Source organism: Anopheles maculipalpis, chromosome 2RL, assembly GCF_943734695.1.
Source record: "Anopheles maculipalpis chromosome 2RL, idAnoMacuDA_375_x, whole genome shotgun sequence".
NCBI classification, from domain to species: Eukaryota; Metazoa; Arthropoda; class Insecta; order Diptera; family Culicidae; genus Anopheles; species Anopheles maculipalpis.
Window position 1 is genome coordinate 69,691,536 of NC_064871.1, and position 21,703 is coordinate 69,713,238.

Below are 21,703 nucleotides of genomic sequence, written 5' to 3' on the forward strand. Positions count from 1 at the left end.
CTTAGCATTAAGAGTCAAACTTTAAATATAGACTTAGTAAAAATATGCTAAAAAAAAGCACTCAATCAGCACGAGAGCAAATTCTCTTAAATAATGTTGATCGCTTGCGAGTTGATCAACAAATATTAGAGTTAAACTTACCTTGAGCCAAATCACATTTTTAAAGTTAGATTCTATTCGTAAACCGTTGTTCGGATAATGGTGTTGTTAAGTGCTTTTTTGCTGCTAGTTGCACCACTTTGACAGCGTATCATTTTCCCAAAACGGCCTGTAATAACTTTTTTCGTTATCGTTCCCGGCCGTACCGTCCTGCTGGGTTGGATGTCGTGAGCATTTCGTCGGATGTCACATCATAAGCAGTCACATCATTTTCGGCTTCACATTCTTTGCTGTGAAACCTGTTTTTGATTGTAGCGGAACAAGCGTGTTATGCGAAGGGCACACATCCTAATCTTTTTTTTTTCTCTCTGCCCTCTGCTGGTTTTCTTACGTCCGAAAACTTAACCCCGGAGCGTGTGGGCTGTTGAAAACGAATGTCGCACATGTAGTTAAACGATGGGTAAACTCCATAAAGGCGAAGTATGGCAATAAATTTAGGATCAAAATGAAAAACACATAATGCTTAATTTATACCTTTGTTTTGATCAGATTCGTTTAGCTGGTTTTGCTGGTTTTTGTTTTCTTCCGTTCGGTGTGAAGTGGTTTGAAATGGAAAACGCAATAGAAGCGGAAAGGATGAACGAGATGACCAAACCTTTGCCGATAGATCTAGAATGATTGAAAAGAATGGGCGAGAGCGGTAGCGTAGAGCCGTGGTAAACATTTTCCACTTCGAAGGAAGACATATTCATCCTAATGATGGAATATAACGCCCTAGATGATGAGCTTGCCTCGTCCGGGGAGGATTCCGAGGTTGTTTTCGTGTTTGCTGTGCGGGGTAGGTCGGCTGGGCGTTTCTTGTGTGTTTTTTTGCAAATTTTCTTTCACTTTCGTAAAATTGCTTGAAATTTTATAGATCTAAAGGGGGAGGGAGGGGGGGGCTTAAGTAAATTATTGTTATGATCATGATGGAATAGCGTGCAGAAGAACAACGAAAACCCACGAGGCGCCTACATTTGAGTCAACCGTTTGGTTCAGACAAAATGAGTTTGACGTGTGTGTCTATTGTGCTTTTTCGTGTTCCTGCAGAGAAAACTGAAGATTCATCGGGATTTTCTGCAAGTGTACTGTGAACAAGGAGTGAAAAAAAGTATTAAGAGACTGGTAGCTAGGAGTTTTTGTTTTCTCTAGCCTGTGAACTCGTTTACGTAGATTCAATAAAGTGAGATTTTTGTGCAGGATAATAAAATAAGACATTAATGTAGGGAAGCAAAAAGTTACTTCGGAGCTCCCAAGAAAAATTAATGAAAAAAGTTTTTCCTAGAAATTTAAAATATGATAAAAGATTTTCAGTTTAAAAAACTAGAACATTATATTTAATGCGTTTATATCGGAAAAGGAGCAGCTGAATTACTACTTTGACATCATATTTTTAAGGCTCAGTTGTATTTTAACTATCACCTTCCAAAAAGAAAGTATTTATTATAGCAGTAAATAGCTCTATATTTTTTCCCATAATACAAGATAAACTATAATTATTAAAAAGTAATCAAGTAGTAATGAAGTGGAAAATTCATATAACCACCAGAAAGTTCTGCTAGAAATATCAAAGAGAAACTATCACAATTAAAAGCAACCCTAATATAACCGTCAAATGACATTGACACCGTTATTTATTGATCGTCTGGTAAACAGCTTTCGGCCAGTTGCCATGTACGATACGGAAAAGGTCATAGCATGAATTGCTACAGAATTGATTTACCCAGCTTCAGTAGGTATGCAGTTAAGTTTTGTTACTTTTACTATCATTTTCACTCTCGTAACTGTGCAGGCAGAGTGCAAAGAATACTGCTTGCGTTGGAGGAAAGATGTTGGAAGGTAACACGTCTGCTCATGGTTTGTCTCGTTCTATTACCACTGTCAATTATCGTAAAAATGGTTTGCCGTGTCCGAGTTGCAGCGAAACATTTCTGATCGTAGCGCAGTGCATAGTTTCCATGGTTGGTCCGATAAGGTTAGCCGGAACAGTTCCTGAATCTCAGCCATCGGTTTAGCAGTAGTGTACAAACTGAACCCGGTTGTGGGAAGTTGGTGTTTCTATGATGTTGCTTGGTTGCATGGGTTTTCACTTTTTATGTTTTTGTTCGAAAATTCAAAAGGTACCACACTGGCTTTTTCTACATCTTTCAAACCATTCGTTGATGCAGACGCCTGGTGAAATAATGAATTGTTTTTTTTTGTATAATGTAACGGACTATGTTAGACTATGTTCATGTTTAAAACATCTTTTTGTATTTTTATGAGCAGCTCATACACAACTAATACACACATTTAAAGGTTTTGTAGCCTTTTTCAAATGGATATAAATTTCATGATAACGATGGAGACGCAAGGTAGTTGGTAATACTGATGGAGACGCATGGTAGTTGACAATATTGATGGAGACGCATGGCAAAGATTACTATTTTGTATAATGGATCATATTATAGTTATTTAAATATGTTTATATCCAAGTATTAAAGCTGCAAATAATGTTATTTTTACAGTTTTGGGTTCGGGATTACCGAAAAACCCCTTTGCAAATTCCTTCGGCTGACCATTCCGCAATTAGCTGTCATATGGGGTTAACAAAAACAGTTAAATAAATTATTTTGACCTCTGGACCGTCATTATCAATTGTTAATAAATAAATTCTGTTGACCTAATTTTTTGAAACACAAGCGCTTGTTGCTTTGTCTAAGATAAAATTTCACTCGAATCGTTCCGTCATAGTGAAAACTGACTGAAAACTAACTGACTACTAAACTAGCTGACTGAATATTAAGTGGCCAGCACGATCCATATAGTAGGTCGTTTAGCCATGAAAATAGTATCCCTCATTATTTTACACGAGTATATAGAATATTGTACAGTAAAATGAACTTTTTTAATGTACTATAAAAAACTATAAAATTCTTAAATACTGACAATACGGGTTTTATTCAACACAGGCCTCTTCCTTCGTAAGCTTTCGTGCAGTACGCATAGCTAATTTTATACTTTTTTGTTTTTCTTTTGAATATTTGTGTCCTTTTCGAGTGGACTGTATTAAAAAAGGAGAAAAAAGGAGGAATTTCAAAAAAAAAGAGAAAAAGAAGGAAAAGGAGAACACGTCCGTTCGCTCAGTTCACTACTTGCTTTCTATTTATTTACATGTATGTGTGACATTACTGTTCGTAGCCCAAAAACCATTCCCAATAAACATACCGTTGACACATTATGCCCAGGTGGCATAACAATTTGATTTGCGGGTTTTGAGGTTAGGTTTACTTTATTTAGATCGAGTCTTAGTGTTGGAAACTTTTAAAAGGTTTCTAACGCTCTGTCAGTTAGGAGGCGAATAGAAGAACAGGAGGGAAAGAAGAATCAGAAAAGTGGCAGAACGAACCTGCCCTGGGATCAGTAAGGGAGCGAACGATCAGTCGCGAATGATAAGAGTAAGAACAAACAACGATTAGAAACGAGCACAAGCACTTGCTAAAAGTTAACTAGTTTTTGGTTTTCTTCTGCCACGGGTTTACAAGTAAACTAAAGCATATAAAAAAAGCAAAAGAAGCTACGCCTCGTATTCTAACTGTTAGAATTGAATTTGAAACAAAAGTTAGAGAAAAAAACAAAATTTTAATTGTGTGTTTTCATTTTTAATAGCTATCCTTGTTGTTTTGCTTTGAAAAACTTTACTTCGTCTTCCTAAAGTATGAACAAATCAAGAATATTTTAATTCTCCGATTCAAACCGGAAGTAGGTTTTATCCACCAGGCGTCTCCATGATACAGAAACACACACCCCAATCGGAATGGTAGCATTTTGTTTCCACTTTTTGTTTGTTTCCTGCTATCTACAGTCACGATCGTGAATCTTTAGCGATGAAAGGAAACAGTTGTCAAGAAATGGAATAAAGGAAAATTTGCATAAAATGCGAGCGAAAACCTATTCGATAGCGACTCCACATCGGTTGCCTCCATACCCTTGGCCGGACTACCGTGACGTGACTGCGGTTCATGAGTGCTATCTATCGCAATGGGCTTGTTTTCCTTCTTCGTCTTCGTTTCACCAGGCGCTAAGGGGGACACTGTATCGGCTTGGACACGCAGTTAAAATCGTGCCGTTCCGTCCGCACTCGGACAAAGAGCGGACAAAAGAGGAACAAACGAAACGAGGCGTGTTATGGCTGGTAACTCAGTGGAAATGGTATGAAATAAATAAAACCGAGTTGTTATATGACCATCTAAGGGCAGTTGCGGCACTGGAAGCTTAGGGGAAGGGGGAATAGTTAACCGAGGACGAAAGAGATCCCACCAGGAACGAAACCATCCTTGGCGGTTGGCAAGATGAATCTAGATTTTTATCTTATGCGGTCTCTGTCTAGTTGTGGGTTCGCGGGAAGGTTCTTCTTCTTGACTGTGATCGTTTTCTGCCTGTGCGTCGTGTACTACGGCGGGGGGTTCGCTTTACGCGTCAGCTAGGCTTGTTCAAACTGTGGCACACTTCCTTCCAAGGACAGCAGAACGCTAACGTCCGTTGATATTGTCACGTTTTGCGAAATGATTACGCGTTGGTTGAACGGCTGGGGAAGTCTGTAGTCTGGGCATGTCATCCAACAGCAATAAACGTTTTCGATGAAAATTTCAAGCTGCTTTCAAACGGTCTCAGCTGGATACCATATTGATTACAAGCATCTGTGTGAGAGCGGAATGCTGCATGTACACTGTGTGCCTGCACTTGAAATGTGTTGAATGTTTGCAATTCTTAAAAATTACGAATTTATGGCGATTTTCTCTTATACTTTAAGTCTTTGTCAGGATGCGAGATAAAATGTTTGGTGGGACGTGAAAAAAAGTGGAAGTATTTTGATTAATGATGATAGTGATGATGATGAAGAAGATTCCACCTCTGACCCCTACAATGAATTGAGATGCATCCCGTTATCTTACGATATTGATTAAATACTGTTCATTTTTACGAGTAGATGTTTAAATCTGTAAAATAAAACAGTATTTCACATTAACCATAACTGGTAGAATTTTTTATTTATTATTTATTTTATTTATAGACGTCCACTGAACGCGTCAGGTCACTGAAACGCGTTTTAAAACGATCGCATTTACACCGTGTGCAACACAAATTTAAACGCTTGGCCATTTCATTTATAGCTCTGGATTGAGTTATCGTATCAAAACAAACGATACGTCATTCGAAAGCCACAAGTGTTTGGAAACAGAGAAAAAAATGTCGAATGAATGAAATCAGTGGAATCCGCCGGAACTATGGAAGCGAATTACGAGTATCATGATGATCCGCGCCGGACACACAAACCGGGACCATCAAGACGGCGGCGCAGTTTGCATTAGAACACGGTGAAGGATATTCGCAAGCAGATTGAAACCTGCAACGGAGATTTTGAGGCTGTTTTACAACGGAAGGTCGGTCGGATTGCTTACGGAACGACAAGTTCTTCGACATTTCTTCGAGCAGGGCCTGAGGCTGAACGCGGACGGCTATGTGAAGCCGTCTCTGGAAACGGTCGTCAAACCCTGGATAATTATTAGTGGCCAATGTATGTGGCCACTGCCGTATTGTGGCAGCAAGATTCGGCACCTTGTCATACAGCCGCCAAATCGCAAAAATGGCTTAAAGACAATCTTTACGACTTTACCACCCCCAATGCTTGGCTTCCTAGCTTCCTTATCGTGCATACCGTGTACTTTTGAAGTTTTCTTTTCTGATTGAGATACCTCCAAAACGTGGTTGTTGAACGCTTCAACAGCATCTTTTGGGGACAAAAATCGTAGACCCCGCATTTTTTCTGTGCGCGAATGTAAAGAAGTCATTGGGTGCCAAGTCAGGGTTATAGAGCTCATCAATTCGACGTTTTGGCCCTTCAAATGAGCGATGTTTTGAGTCAATGTGTGAAGGCTCGCATCGCTCATGGTGAAGAATGATCCGTCCTCTTTTGTTAATTTTTCGAATTTCTTCGAAGACTTCTGGCAAACAAATATATGGTGTACCACTCAGAATTGATCGTCCTACTTTCCTCAAGTGGAACAGTTGCCATACGACCAGTTTTGTCGAAGAAACAGGCGATCAAATAGAAACAGGCAAATAGATCCTTAACGGCATCAATATTCTCAGGCACAACGGCCGTTTTAACGGCCTGACCGTCCTTTATGAATAAAAAAATAAATAAATAAATAAAATTCTATTTTTTTCTGAAAAAAATTGATTAGTTCAAGTCAATGTAAACATCACAAAAAACGTCGTACGTCAAAAAGTTGTAAGTGTGATTATGCTCCAAAATGTGAAACCTTCGAACAACAACATCAGATTACATCTGGCAACACTTCTTGTGGCCTAGGCCTGAAATATATGAAGCAGCCCACGTAATCATGGATGAAACATTGATTCGATGGTGTGAGAGACTCATGTTTAGACAAAATATTCCAAGTTAAGCGTAATATTATTTTTTGACATCTTTTAGGAACTTTACGGCAAAACAAAACAAAATATGCCACGAGCTGTTCTGGATAGTAAATTTAAAAAAAGGTGAAACGATTGCCAAACAGGATGAAACCGGATTTGTGATTCTGAAATAGAAAGACTATCGCGACGTAAAAATGCATGCTGCACATACGGTAAAAACTACCAAAAAATATTACATGAATTAGTCTTCTACTAATTAGTCTTAATCTTAGTCTGATTGAGTCAAATGATTGCTCCTAAATTCATCTTCAGCGACAGTGCCTTTGTTCTGGCTGCCCTGGAACACGGCACCTCCAAAGACCCCCACATCCAGCTCCTAGACTTCATACCTGCATCCCCGACAATCGTTTTCTGTTGGATTCTGGATCATTCCGGAATCAACGGAAGCGAGAAAGTCGACCAACTTGCCAACGATGGTCGGCTTCGTCTTGACGAAACATACAACAGTTTTTAACGCCGTGATGCCATCTGCTTCACCAACACCATCATCTCCCAATACTGGAACACTACCTGGCACAACGAGGATCTCAGCAACAAACTTCGTCCCATCAAGCACAACACCTCTTCAAATGTATTCTCTAAGACTCGAAGCCTCTATACTTAAACAACAACAAAAAAACTTGCGTCTAAATTGTTAAAAATACCGGTCAAAAATACAATTAATTTCAGTCCGCAACAAGAACTCCATGTTCTAGCCATCCGTCAAGACTCTGCGATTTGTGACGCACATGCAAACGAAGCTAGAACGATAAAAAACAAAATATAGATCGATCAAAGGCACGTGACACTGTTTAAAGATTGTTTAAATATTGTTCAAGCTGTCCCAATTAACCTTAACTTTAAGCTGAGTGTTTCAATATTGTTCTCGATGAATATATACGACCTGCGGCTTGCGTCAGAGCGATGGGCTCGCCTGTCTCCTATTCAACTTGGCGCTAGAGAGGGCCATCCGTGACTAGGTGGTGGAGAACCATTTTCTATAAGTCAACCCAGATCCTGGCATACGCAGATGATATCGAAATGATTGGAGTGCGGCTCTTCCAGGTAGCAGAGGCCTACCAAAGGATCGAGTAGGCGACAGAAAACCTCGGTTTGCAGATAAACGACGTCAGCGGCCCTACTAAGAAATCTGGAGCTACGTGGGGGTGATGTACGGAAAGGTGGCCGCAAATTTGAAGTCGTACAAAACTTCACCTATCTCGGGTCAAAAATCAGCACCGAAAACAGCATAAAGACGGAGTCATTCTACAGCCTGAGGAAACATTTCTCTTCAACAAACCTGTCGCGACGGTCGAAGCTGGGACTGTATCGTACCTTTCTAGTCCCAGTACTCACATACACCTCTGAGACATGGCGGGCCTGTCCAAAACAGACGAAGCCCTCTTAGTCGCGTTCGAGTGGAAGATGCTCAGAAGGATTGTTGGCCTCGTATGTGTGGAAGGACAACGGAGGAGCCGCTACAACGACGAGCTGTACGAACTGTATGACGGCCTCACCGTCGTGCAGCGAATTACGCTTACCAGGGTCCGATGGGCTGGTCATGCTATACGCATGGCACCAGACGACCCAGCTCAGAAAGTCCTTTTAGGCCGTCCACTCTGACAGAAGAGGCGTGGTAGGCCCAGATTGAGGTGGAAGGATGGCGTGGAATCATCCGCCATCAAGGCCGGGATAGCCAGGTGAGCGGTTACGAACTCTTCTGCGGCTGTCCAGGACCGGAAAGCGGTTATAGCGCTGGATAAGTAAGTAAGTAAGAATATATGAATGATTAAATTGTCACCGATATCATATAACTGTGGATTATTAAATAAATGGGAATAGAAACATATTAGAAACATTTTATTTTCTTAGTAAGAATAATCACAAAAAGTGTGTGCGAATTTATCTCGTGTAACTAGTCTGTTTCAATTTGAAATGTGTCAGCCTTTATATGGCTGACGTGGCAGTTAACGTGTCAAACAATGAACGCTATGAAAAATTTAATTAAATCTTAGTTTCTCACCTAAACTTGGATTTAATTTTTTGACAAGATCAAATAATGGTAAGTTGTTTTTAAATGTATTTTAGAATAATTTATTAACCAATGCTATCGGGAAGCAATATTAGGCCTACAAAAGTAGCTTTATTCTAAGATTGGTAAAGTGAAACACTTCAAGACAACTAAGCTCAGTTGAACTCAGGCACACTGTAGGGTTTCACCGAAACTTTCCCCCTTGCTTCAGATTTAGAAACCTGACTGCGATATCGTTTATAAAACTACCCCGTCAGGAAATGAGCAGGGTGTGTCAGAGAATCTCGATTCCGCCCCCGGGGCTGATTTACGTAGAGCGCCACTCTACGGCCGGCACGTTGCTATCGTACACAAAGCTTGCCATCGGTTCATCGCGTCCGGCCCGGGCACTCATGCGGCACTGGCACGTACGCGCATTATTGTTGCAAAATGCATGTATTCAATTTGGTCGAGCAATTGAATTTCACCTCGCAAGCGGCCCACATTGCAAAGGTTTCCAATCCGAAACAGGCTTAACGTAAATTTTACCCTAAATTATCGTTATCCTTTCTTACCGGTGTGCTCGGTGTGCTACACGGACGCCTTTGCACGCCATGCAATTTGCAGCCGAAGTTAAATGGAGGCAAATGTCTGAAAGAAGCTTCACGCGTGCGATGATGTTTCGTGTTCCGGTGTTCGGGGGGTGTGTGTGTGCACGGTCGATCAGCTGCAGCCCGGCGAGGCCTGGTCAAGCACAGCGGATAGGTTTCTTCATCAGCGATAGGCACGCCCTTTGGTAAGCCTGCAGCATAAATCAAGCATAACTAGCATAATCTGCTGTCGGTTCCGTCGGCAAGTGAGAAGCACTGGCAAATGCTTTGTCAGACACAGTTTGAGTCATGTTTGAGTTTTTTTTAAGGGTTCTTCCTTTCTGGGTAAGCATGGTATGCGCGCGCGCGTGTGTGTGTGCTCTGATAGAAGCCGATACAAATGGATCCTAGACCGGATCCTCTGCTTCGGTCGGTGAGACATTCTAATGGTAGGCGAATCCTGACTGTGGACGTGCTTTCTACCAGATGATCGAGATAAGAGGAAAAAAGACGGTTGAAATTTGTTTGGTTTTGCTAGCCAGTACCGCCTGTGGATTATGTCAAACGTTTGACCATCTACGCTTGAAAACCGTGAGCAAGCTGGGCAAGGTTTTTTTAAAGAACAAAACCTTAGAGTTTTCGGCTTTGATCAAATATTTTATATTGACATAGAAGTTGTGCTAAACAACATGGCCAACCCGTTCCTCAGATATAAAAAAATGAAATTTTTATAGGACAACAAAATACATTTAAAACGAATATAATGTAAGTGAAGGATATAAAATATATGTAACTCAAGTGTAACTAAATATTTTTCCAAAGATATCAACATCAGTGAGTGAGTTGAAATAAAATTTGAGTACAACAAACGAGACACATTCTTTCGAGCGTGTTGATTATAAGCTGATTAAAGTTTTAACGATTAGAAATAATTAAAATGACAATTCAAAATGTCATTATCTGTGCTGTAACATTCAGGTTTATACAATGACTCAGAAACAAAGTTGCAAACAAAACCTATAACGATGCTTGTTAACGTGCTGCTCCCTAGGGAACGCTGTAACATACACCTTAAGCACTGGGGAGCACTCGGTAACCACCATCTGGCCCCGGTCAATAATTTATGTCATACATGCATCGATAATAGCAAAACAAATTTTCATAACATCCATCGATCGTTGGTTGCTCTTGTTCCACTTGGGAGAGTTTCTACCAGTTCACAGTATGAAAGCGGAAGCTCCAACGTCCACGGGAATAGCTATGTTTGTTTGCCATATCTTGATGCAGTATCGTGCAAAGGGAAAAACGAACCGGCCGGCAAGCTGGCGGACACTACAGTTCACACACAACGCAATAACGGGGCTTTATTGGTAGAATGAGGAAAAGTAGGTATTTTTCCATTCACTGCTGTTATTAGTGGAATGCAAGTCGATGCATCTGCCTAACGACTTACTCTGAATACACATTTATCACGCACTTAGACGGAAAGGTGGTGTATCGTACAAACGAGTGTAGATGTTTTGGACTTTAGAATACATACTGTATCCCTTCCCTCTGGCATAAATTTGACTTCGGTTATGCTTCGTGGGGGCGTTTGAATTGAGAAGTTTTATGTATGGAAAAATCTAACTCAGACGAATTCCTTTGCTACGAAAAACAATCACACAAAGGTTTATGAGGCTTATGTTGAAGTGATTAATGCCGTATTGTTTAGCCAAATGCATGCTTTCAGTGAATTATAATGTGGAAATACAATCTGTTTGGTTAGAAATTTACTTTTATTTTTTATTTATTCTAAGTATGACGGTTTGCGTTGTATTGTCTATTAATTTACATTTGTTATTTACAAAATTATGCAATTTATATCACAACATTAGGTGAAAAAATTCTATTTACCCACACTGTTAAATGGGCATTACGAGTCATGCCAAGCGCGGGGTTAGACAATGAAATCCGTGGCACGATTTTCAAGACAACAGCAAAGGTGTGTGAGGCGTGCACAAGACTGAAACGTCAGGCAGCAAGAATTGGATTGATGATCAATGCGACGAAGACGAAATACTTGCTTGCCGGAGGCTCTGATCGAGATAGAACCCGAGTGGGAAGCAGCGTGTTAGTTGACGGCGCCAACCTCGAGGTGGTAGAGGAGTTCTGCTAACTTGGGACTGTTGTAACTTCGGATAACGATGTCAGCAGTGAAATCCGGAGACGCATTGTTCAGGGGAATCGTGCCTACTACAGCCTTCACCGTCTGCTGAGATCCAGAAGACTTCGAAAGCGCACTAAATGTGAGATATATCGCACCTTGATTCGCCCGTTGTTCCTCTATGGCCACAAGTCTTGGACCATCCGAGCGGAGGACGCAAACGCTCTTGGCGTGTTTGAGCGTCGCATCCTCCGGACCATCTTTGGCGGTATGTTCGAGCATGGAGAAGAAGGATGAACTACGAGTTTGCTGAGCTATACGGAGAACCGGACATCCTGACGGTGGCAAAGACCGGCAGGACACGATGGCTGGGGCATGTTATGAGGATGCCGGACTCATGCCCCGCCAAGAAGGTATTCGTCAGCGACCTCCAGTTCGGCACGAAGCGTCACGGAGCACAGTGAGTTCGTTGGCTGGATCAGTTGAAGGGAGACCTGTCAGAGATCGGGTGCCTACATGGATGGGAAGCTGCAACCAGGGATCGAGTTTCCTGGAGATCTATTGTTGAACGGGTTTAAAAGAACAGGCCAACCTGAGTGAGTGAGTTAAATGGGCACAAGGTACATGGGTACATACCGACGATGTGTGCACCGATTCTAGTGCTGCTTTAGACATTGACCTTGATCTGCTTGCTTCCAAACTCAAAATACTCAGGATCAGGGGTTGGTTACTGTTTTGGCTCTCGTCCTACCTTTGTAATAGAGTGTATAGAGTCAAAATGCGTAGAATTCCTCAAGGTAGTGTCTTTAATCCTCTTCTGTTTACCTTACTTGTCAACGACTGTACCTCTATCCTCCCATCCGAAGGATTCCTGCTATATGCAGATGATCTCAAGATCCTTTCGTTGTCCGCTAACTGTTGTACCAGATTCCTTTTCTGTGAGGTGCCGTAAGAAAGTTTAAGTTCTATAATTTAGTCCCCTGTGATGTAATTCAGTTACACCCTCTGTGATACAGTTATACATCGGGCATCTTCTGTGTGTGTCCAACTCCCATGTTGATTATGTTATCAGCAAAGCTAAAGAATCACTGGGCTTGATTGATAGGCTATCGTCCGAAATTCGTGGCCCCCCCTAGCTGAAGTCCCGCTACTGTTGTTGGGTTCGATCTTCGCTGGAATACGGAGCTGCGGTCTGATATCAACCACGATGACCACACTGGAGAGTGTTCAACGCAAATTTAAGCGTGTAGCTGTTCGGTGCTTCCTTACTGGTTATCATCTGGCTTCCTATCCCCTCCCTATCCTGTCCACTGTCACCTTCCTGGACTTGAGACCATGGAAAAAAATAATTTCAATAGCCGTGCTAGCTTCATTGCAGAGCTCCTGTTAAATGAACTGGATGTTCTGTCTCTCCTGTCCCCATTTATGTCCCTTCTCGTGGCCGTCGCGATAGATCTGCTCTATTTATCTATATAGCGGGTCGAACGAACCCTTTATCCATCGGACTTCAACAACACTTAGCACCTATTTGACTCCAATGTCTCTATGTCTCGCTTCCGTGTTCGTCTTCGTGATACTTCCTTCCTTTCTTCACATTCCGTCCTAGCACTCTCTAGCTCCTCTTTCCTTTAGTTACTTAAGAATACTTTTTTGTTAATCTAAGGCGAAATAATAAATAAATAAATAAATAAACAAAAAAAAAAAAGAACAATCGATTTCAATTGTTCGGGAAGACATTCTGCAAGGGTTTGTCAGTGTATCTTCCGTTCAATCTATTTTATACCGCACCACAAGCAAAGTGTTTGCAAGGTGGAATTTTAGTGCCCTTTTTAGCGACTGTCATTGTTCATTTCTGTTAAAATGTTTGATGTACCATTGGAAGGAAGGAGAATGTTCTGTGAGCTTTCGCGTAACGTGGCTGAACAGTGCCACGTTACATTTTCGTTAATATTAATATTATACGTGAAGTATGTGAATGGAAGTATCTTTTTCTGGGTTTAACGACCTTTTACGTCTTGGTCACTCTATCTTGTGTACGCTGTATGGATTTTTTTAATACTTATGGTTAGGTATTAGTTCACTCTTCCTTCTTATGGAGTTGTTTTGGCATGATCGTGCTTGTTTCAGTTGTTATTAATAATGGAGCTACAACGTGGACAATTAATTGTGCACACCCACTAAGAAAATTCAACTAAGTCCGGGAGAAATATAGGAAAACTCCTGAAAATCGCGTCTTCTACTGTCGGATGTGTTTTAAAATGGTTTCGGGAACGTCAAAGCACGGCTAGAAAAGCTGAATAATTTTGTTTCAGGGAACAGTGGATCGTCAGCTAAGCTGGAAGGTGTTGAGAGCGTTCAGGCTAACCTTGAACTTTCGGATGGGAATATTGCTAAAAAATACGGTGTAGCATAAGTACCGCCCTAAGAAACGGATGGAGTGCAGACTTCCGCTCTTTTAATGTCTGAAAGCCACCAAACCGAACTCAGAAGCATAATTACATCGCCAAACCACGTGCTCCAAAAATTGTATGACCAGGTTGTAACGAGGAACGCGGGTTGCGTTCTTATGGATGACGAAATGTACATAAAAATAGATTTGAGGCAGGATTCTGGTCAATGTTCCGGCAATGTTCCCAACAAATATACGTAAGTTCTTTTTTGCTGACAAATTTGCCCGTAAATTCATAGTATTGCAAGTAATCTGCAGATGTGGGCACAAAACACGGGTTTTATATAGCATATCAATCTATGAAATCGAGAATTTATAAAACATTCTGGGAAATTGTGTTTTGCCTTTTATCAAAGCTCATAAAGCCCCAACCAGGCTGTGGCCAGTTTCGGCAAACTACAGTCGAGAGTGTTACAATGGTACAACAATAATAATGTGGATGTCATCGACAAACCTCTGAATCCACCCACCGAATTTTCCGAGAATTTCCGCCCAATAGGAAAATATTGGGCCATAATGAAACGGAAACTTAAAAAGACTGGAAATCCCACAAAACAACAGCTAAGCACGCATAATATTAAACAAAACAGCTACTGAAGTGGATAAATCGGTTGTGTGGCAGCTTAGGAGAGGTATCAAACGAAGGATGCGCGAATTCAATTTATTTCTACGTTGAAAATGACTAATTTTTAGTAATAAAATTTAGTAATAAAATTCTAAATGAATGAAAAACACTTTAGACTTTCGGATACTACGTTATTGGATGGGATTTGAACCCCTGTCCTGCCGTAACAAAAAAAAATATTATACTAATTTGTTAATTACACCGCGTAAAGTTAACGGTGACTGGTCGCTGAAATAGTTGAAGCAAAGGGTGGTTTTATTTATGCGTCATGTAAGGATTTAACCGAATTACGCTCAGCCAAACATTTTCTAGCTACGGTCCTCCATTCACATAAGTAGCGCATTTCCCAAAATTCAAAGACATGTTGCACATAAAATACACATTAAAACATCAACAACTTCCCACAAGTTGAGCAAAGAAATTTTTACTCATTGAAAAGGTTCAAAGTAAACCGTTCCATTCTGTCACAACTTCCCGTTTTCCGGACGCGAGCGAAATGATTTCACACCGAGCACCGAACAAACAAACAAAGCAAACAAGCTAAAAAAAAAGAGGCATCAACGAAGAATCGAACACATTTCTGCATAAATTACATCGTTTGCTCAAAAATATGTTTGCTTTATGTTAATGAACAGAATGGCGGCCCAAGGAGCGAATGTTCTTCCAGGCGGGAAAGTTGTTTCTTCTGTAGCACTTTTGCTATTTGCTTGCTCCGTTCCGTTTTTCGCTACCGCCGTGCATTTATTTTACCGCTCTGGTGTTACCCTTTTTACCCCTTTTTTTCACTAACAGCGCCATCGGTGATGGAAAATTTAAAAAAAAAAGGAAAGTGGCACTCCTTGTACACGGGTGGTAGCGTTTGCCCTTTTGCTTGGTGGGCTGGTAAAGGCACCAAGGTAAACCACGTGGATATGAGGCATACATAATTTTCTGCCACGTTTTCCCGTCCATCGGGTGTGCCGTGGCGATGATGGGTGTGAAAAACTTCGGCAAACTGCGTTCCGCTGTCAATCGTGGCCACGTGGTTGTTGGGTATGTGTTTCTGTGTAAATGTGCAGTACCGCTGGCAGAAGGGTTAAAGGGAATGGACACTTTTTTCCACCTCGTCAATTGCCATCAAACATGTGATGAAGCACCGCAGGGCGTCGGGGCAAGATCACAAAGAAAATGAATGACGGTATCGATGCTCTTGATGCTAGGTAACATTAAGAGCAAGGATGTTTTACATTGCATAGATAGGGGTGTAGAATAGCGAAATAAATAAACAGAAAATGTACAATACTAAAGTTTGTCCTCATTAATGAAGTTGATGTTCAAGGGAATTTTTAGCCGCTTTAAAAGTGGTTTTATTTTATTCTATAATATATTTTGTTATGTTACACGAAATTCATAAAATTATAATAAATAAGTGTTTAAAAAGTCACTCAGAAAATATCACTATTAATTTCGTTAAACAGCTCTCAATTGAGCAGAGCAGTTCTCAAGTTGACATCGATTGCAAACCAATAAACTCCTTAGAAATTTTAGCTGTTTCATTAACGGCTGCAATTATCACAACACAAAATTCAAGCAGAACTCCTCTGCCACCTCGAGATCGTCGCCGTCAACTGATACTCTGCTTCCGAGTCAGGGCCTCCGGCAAGCAGTCCGTCCGATGATGTCGATGTCATGTCGATGTTGATGTTGAACAACAAACAGGAGAGTTGGTCGCCTTGCCTGAGACTCCGGTGAGATTTGAACGACCCTTAACAGCCCTGCCAGCTTCCCAGGGAATCCGTACTGCTGCATGGTGTTCCTTAGTTTGGTCCAATCTATGATAGATCGCCTTGAAGTCAATGAACAGGGCGTGCTTAGAGATCTGGTGCTCCTGGCATTTTTGGAGGATCTGCCGTAGAGTTAAGATTTGGTTGGTTGTCGATTTGCCTCTAACAAATCCAGCTTGGTAGCTTCCAACAAAATCTATTGCAAGGGGCTCCAGTCTGCAGAAGATTATTCGGGACAGGATCTTGTAGGCAGCACTGTGATGGACTGTGGCAGGACTGTGATGGCCCGGAAGTTAGCACAGTCCATCCTGTCGCCGTGTAGATCACCGGATCGCGCCTGACATGTCAACATGGTAACTTGAAAACACAATAATAAGCATACTATTTGGACATCGTTCAGGTATTAAACATAGCAAGAATACATGCGCTATTTCCGTGAGCAGAGTGGTATTTTAACTCACATTTGAAATCATGATCCATTACAGTGTTTAATTACACCAACCAATAGCTTTATTTGCATTTTATTGTGCTAAAACTTTACATTTTTCATCATGTGTTCATCGCCATTATAAGTTGACGAAAAACAGCTTGATTTTTACACTTCAAAACACTTATCACTCCACGTGTCAATATATTCTCCACCACGTGGATTCTATTTCAACCAATTCTCATTGAGTGACGGATGTTCTATCCGTACCGAACGGAACCGACACAAAGGTGACTCATTTTCACCCATCGATACGTATCACACCGAAGTTGAGCTATTTCCGTGGTTAATGTAAAAATAACACACACTCCACACTGCTTTCCGGGCACAGTCAACGCCTACGGATTGGATCGGAAAACGTTTCGAATGAGCTCATCGTTGCACCCGATACTTGTTACAACAATGTCGTGCTGTCGGCTGTTGTTACAGTATCGCCGGTGGTTTATAGTAAAAAAAAGTGGTAAAGAAACACCAGGTAGAAAAGCGGTGCAACGTACCTTTGGGAAGGATCATCAACCAGCGGCATTGCATTTGGCTTGCATGGTGTTGCCAGGGTGTTTTTGCATCCGTAGTTTCTATCGCATATTTCCGCGGCTTGTAGAAAACGTCGTTCGATGACATTGTTTCAAAGCTTACCAAGAAACCGGGTGCAATGTCAGTCGTATTGGTGAATGCACTCGTCTGGCCAGCCGTATCGGAAATGGATATCCGTACGGGTAAACTTGCAGGGCGTCCTTGACGGTATGATTCATCGCTGATCGATTTAAGCGTAATTGGCAATTAGATGGAGGTGCTTTTTCACGGAAGCTGCCAAACGTGATCGGAATGTAATCGTCGTTTGTTGGTAATAATCGTACAAAATTGGGCAAAATTATAGTCTATTTTTCATCATATAGCGGTGCTAAATATATGCAACGATGAACTCAACACGATGAATATGATGAGTTAATGATGATGATGATGATGGACCACCTGTTACTCCTGAGAAGGATTAAGGGTGGATGAAGCTATCGTTAGTATCGCGTTGTATAATCAAGATTTTTGCTGCTGCTGCTTCCTCGCGTAAAATTTAATTCAACCACAAGTGTTTTTAATTAAAAGAGTGTTTTATTTATTTATAAACATTACATCACTTAAAGATTTGAAATAAAAAAACCTCAAAATGGTAAATGAAAAAAGTCTAGCTAAGAACCGAGGGAAAAATTCAAACAAACACCGTACCGCACCGCTCTTTTGGTTAAGAACAATCAGCAAATAATTACTATCCGATGCTTAGGAGACTTACAGTAAACTACTCGTTCCTTTGCTAATGTTTATGAGAAATAATCAAGTGTAAATATTAGAAATATTTTAATGAAAAGTTTTGAAGAGTTTTTGTTCCTACTCATCGTGTTCTACTTGAAAATATTTTAATGGCACTGCAAATTAAAAAGTGATTCTAATTTTCAGTGAACGTTTAACGCACGCGTAAATAAATTTCAAGTTGTTGTTCTTGATGATGTGTTTACATAACGATTTTGTTGCGGATGCAACGGGTTGGGATTTTTGCACAATCTTATCACAATTTTCCACTTTATTATAAACGTATCACACGTGGTTCACGATGGGGTTTCAAAAAACATGGTATTATTTCTTGGCCTTGGTTTAAAGAGAAAAGGTTCGCCCTTCGCACGCTCCTTTTAAAACTTTTCGTCTTTCCGCCGAGTAGCGATGGCCGTTTCTTCGCATTCATTACCCTTTTTCTCTTCGAAACAACTCCTATTTTCGAATCAAACTTTCTAATTAATGTTTGAAATTATTCCCCTATCGACAAAATCTTTGTAAATCGGTCAAATAAAGCAAATTTGTATTTGAAAATCACTTAGCAGTAGTTATTACAGAGAAATGCTAATAATAGCGTGCGGCCAACTTTAGCGAATATCCTCGACCACTGATATAAAAACCCCCAATACTTTAGCGAATCAGCAAAAATAGACACAAAATCCTCCTAGTTAGTTAAGGAAGCCAGTGCGATTGACATGGAAAATGTATACTAGCCGGTTGGAGAGGTGAACAATTGTAAACAAACTTTTTTACAATAATATTTTATAACATTACCTAGTTTCTGCGCGCGACAACCAAATCAAAATTAAATTCACATAGAGAAAAATTAAAAAGTATTTGGTTTTTACCAACAAATGGCAAGGAATAATAAAAAACTGTTTCCAAAAACATGCTAATATTTGAATCCGAGATTTGAATCACTGCATATATACAAATGCGTTTAAAAATCGTTCAGTCGTTCAACGGTTCAACGGAACCGTTTAGGCTCAAAAAATATTTTATGTTCGTCTCGAAAGCGCAGTGCGTACAATTTTACCAAACGTATGTATGTTTTTGTGAATTTTATGTATTGCAAGTATTATCAAAATAACAACGTGTGTTAATTTTTGGAGCATGCACTTATAAAATATTTTTCATAAAAAAATTGTTTACAATTCTTCAACTCTCGAACCGGCTAGTACACATTTTCCATATCAATCGCATCGACTTCCGTAACTATTTTGGATGATTCTTTATCTGGTTTTACTGATACGCTAAAGTATTGGGGGTTTTTATATCAGTGGTCGAGGTTTTCATAAGCGCTTGCGCTATTCTCTAAAGTTGGTCCGCCACACGCTATCATTTCCAGTTCCTGTGACGTGCTTATTCTGTAACGTGTTGGCGTTACGTTTCAGTGTTATGTCCAATTGACATCTGATCGTTTGTTTACTTCTATGTTGTCACCGTTACTTTGTAACAGGTCTAGTTTTTTGCCTATCGGCCCTAAACTCAACTCCCTTGACTTTACTTGACTTGAACTTGACAAACTGGACCGAGGCCCCTGTACCTCTGATAGGAAATCTACATCGTGCGGGCCGGGGTGGTCTTTTAACATCTTGCGTTCGGCAGTTCAGAAGATACATCTGTCGCCTCACCACAGAATCGCCTCTAAGGGACATTTTAAACTACAGCCAAGCATGGCTATGCACAGTACATTATAAATCTAATTATTTGTTTACTTTTGTAGAACACACCCTAGCCTAGAGATTTAAAATACAATGATGCATTCAACTTGGTTTCAATATGAATGAAACAGGCTGATACGGCTTGGTAATGATTCATATGTTTACATACAGTGAATAGTGCTGCAACAATGTAACTACTCTAACCCTTGCGCATTTCTACTTTTATACTTGAAGTCTGGGAGCAATCAACTAGGAATGTAAAAGCATCCTTATCAGTCTATTATTATTTTGTATGTAAGCATCAGCACCTACGCTGAGCAACTGTAACACGCTTTCGAAACCGATCAGTTGATCGTTACATGTAGCCAAGTGAAGCAGCACGTTAAGTATAGTAGCATGTGGAATCTTTTGACAAAAAAGCTGGGTGTTTTAATCCTGCTTGGAACTGTTTTGTTCGTCCATTGTTCCGGTAAGCTAAAATACCATTTATCCGGAGTGTAATTTATTTAGGAAAACAATATTTTACAGACTCAGAAGAAGAGTTGCAACCATACAAGCAATTCGATGTGGTGGTAGCGGAGGGTAAGCGATTGAAGCTTTGGTTGGATAATGGTCAACGCGCCCTGTGCAACCCGGTGTGGTATTTTAACGGTAGACCCGTTGCAAAGTCACACTGCAACTCTAACTATGGAGAGTTCGTGTGTTTGGCAGTGACACGCAACGATGCTGGACGGTATGACCTGTGGGCAGGGGATGGCACTCGTCACGGTCAGAAACGGCTGATGTTTTCTGCGAACGTACAGGTAATGAGAGAGGTTGAGCATGGGTCGTATAGAGCGAGCGAGCCAGTTGTACCGATTGTGCAGGAAGCTGAGTCGGTCGAACGACAGCTACAGTATCAACTATGGGATGATTGCTTCTGTTCCGGTGTGACCAATCGATGTGGAATGGCGCAAAACCTGTTTTGGACGAGAGTATGTTTGCAATTTTGGTTTTTTTCGTAATTTTGGTTAAGTAACATCTGTGTTTTGTAGAGTAATTTCACCCTCGCAAAAGCAATCCCCCTTACGACGACGTTGTTGGATGATGAGACGGCCACGGACTATTTAGAAATACCGTCATACGTATGGAACGGCAACCTGATTACGGCCTACGGTGGCTATTTACGTTTTCCAGTTACGGATGACTGTTACGCCAATCGAAGGAAACCCTGCATTCTGATGTTCGACAGGCGGAACCGTCATCGAGCGATTGGATACTATCTACCTCCGTCACATGACCAGAGACATGTGCAGGTACCTATGAAGGAATCGAGCTGGACGGTTGTACCAACGAGAGATGAACGTGGTGAACGGGTGCTAGAGGATACGATTGATAAGTTTATCTTCATGAGCACGCTCAGCAACATTCAGGAGATATACATTCGTGGAAGGTATAGGACGCGTAACGTGGATAACGTTCTCAGCATCGATATGGCAACACTGTTCAACGAAGGTTTGGGACAGGTGACTACAGTAGAAGAATGCGACTGTCACCCAGGCTATGGTGGACTATCGTGCGAGATGTGCGAGCAGGGATACTTCAGGGTGTATGAATCGATCAGTTCAGCTGGGATCTGTATAAGCTTCAAGGAGCGTTGGATGTCACTCAAAAGAAGGTATCGGTTGGAATGATGCTTCCTTGCGATCGGTTGTATTTGCCTTCTAGTTTGCAACTTTATTGCGATGACAATGCAAGTCGCGAAAACGAGCTTTAGAATCCTTGCTGTATTTGCAGCCATTTTTTCTGAATAAAAGCATAACCGGAAGCGAACTTGTGCTGGGTGTCGTATTTTTTGTATCCAACAAAAGATATCAAAACCAAATACGTCTGTTTAACACACGTCTTGATTTTTAATACCTTTGACTGCGCTACTGAATCTGAAGCTCTTTTTATCGCCCGGTTTTGATGGTATCCATCCCTCATCTATTCCAGCGGCGAATCTCTCTGTAAGCGGATTGATCGGTGGACATCAGTTGCTTGAAGTCTCTGTTCGTTTGCTACTCTGC

The 21,703-nt window shown here is 41.0% G+C and overlaps 1 protein-coding gene across 1 annotated transcript; it reads left to right on the top strand.

Moving 5' to 3' along the window:
- The first annotated feature begins 20,051 nt into the window (after nucleotides 1-20,051).
- LOC126567439 (laminin subunit alpha-1-like) lies at nucleotides 20,052-21,328 on the top strand. Its single transcript, XM_050223659.1, has 3 exons — nucleotides 20,052-20,124; nucleotides 20,184-20,629; nucleotides 20,690-21,328. The coding sequence occupies exons 1-3, from the start codon at nucleotides 20,052-20,054 to the stop codon at nucleotides 21,326-21,328; spliced, it is 1,158 nt and encodes a 385-aa protein (XP_050079616.1).
- The last annotated feature ends 375 nt before the right edge of the window (nucleotides 21,329-21,703 follow it).

Coding starts and splice junctions, on each gene's coding strand:
- LOC126567439 (XM_050223659.1), top strand. CDS start 20,052: ATGTGGAATCTTTTGACAAAAAAGCTGGGTGTTTTAATCCTGCTTGGA. Junction 20,125..20,183: donor TTTGTTCGTCCATTGTTCCG/GTAAGCTAAAAT, acceptor AATATTTTACAG/ACTCAGAAGAAGAGTTGCAA. Junction 20,630..20,689: donor AAAACCTGTTTTGGACGAGA/GTATGTTTGCAA, acceptor TGTGTTTTGTAG/AGTAATTTCACCCTCGCAAA.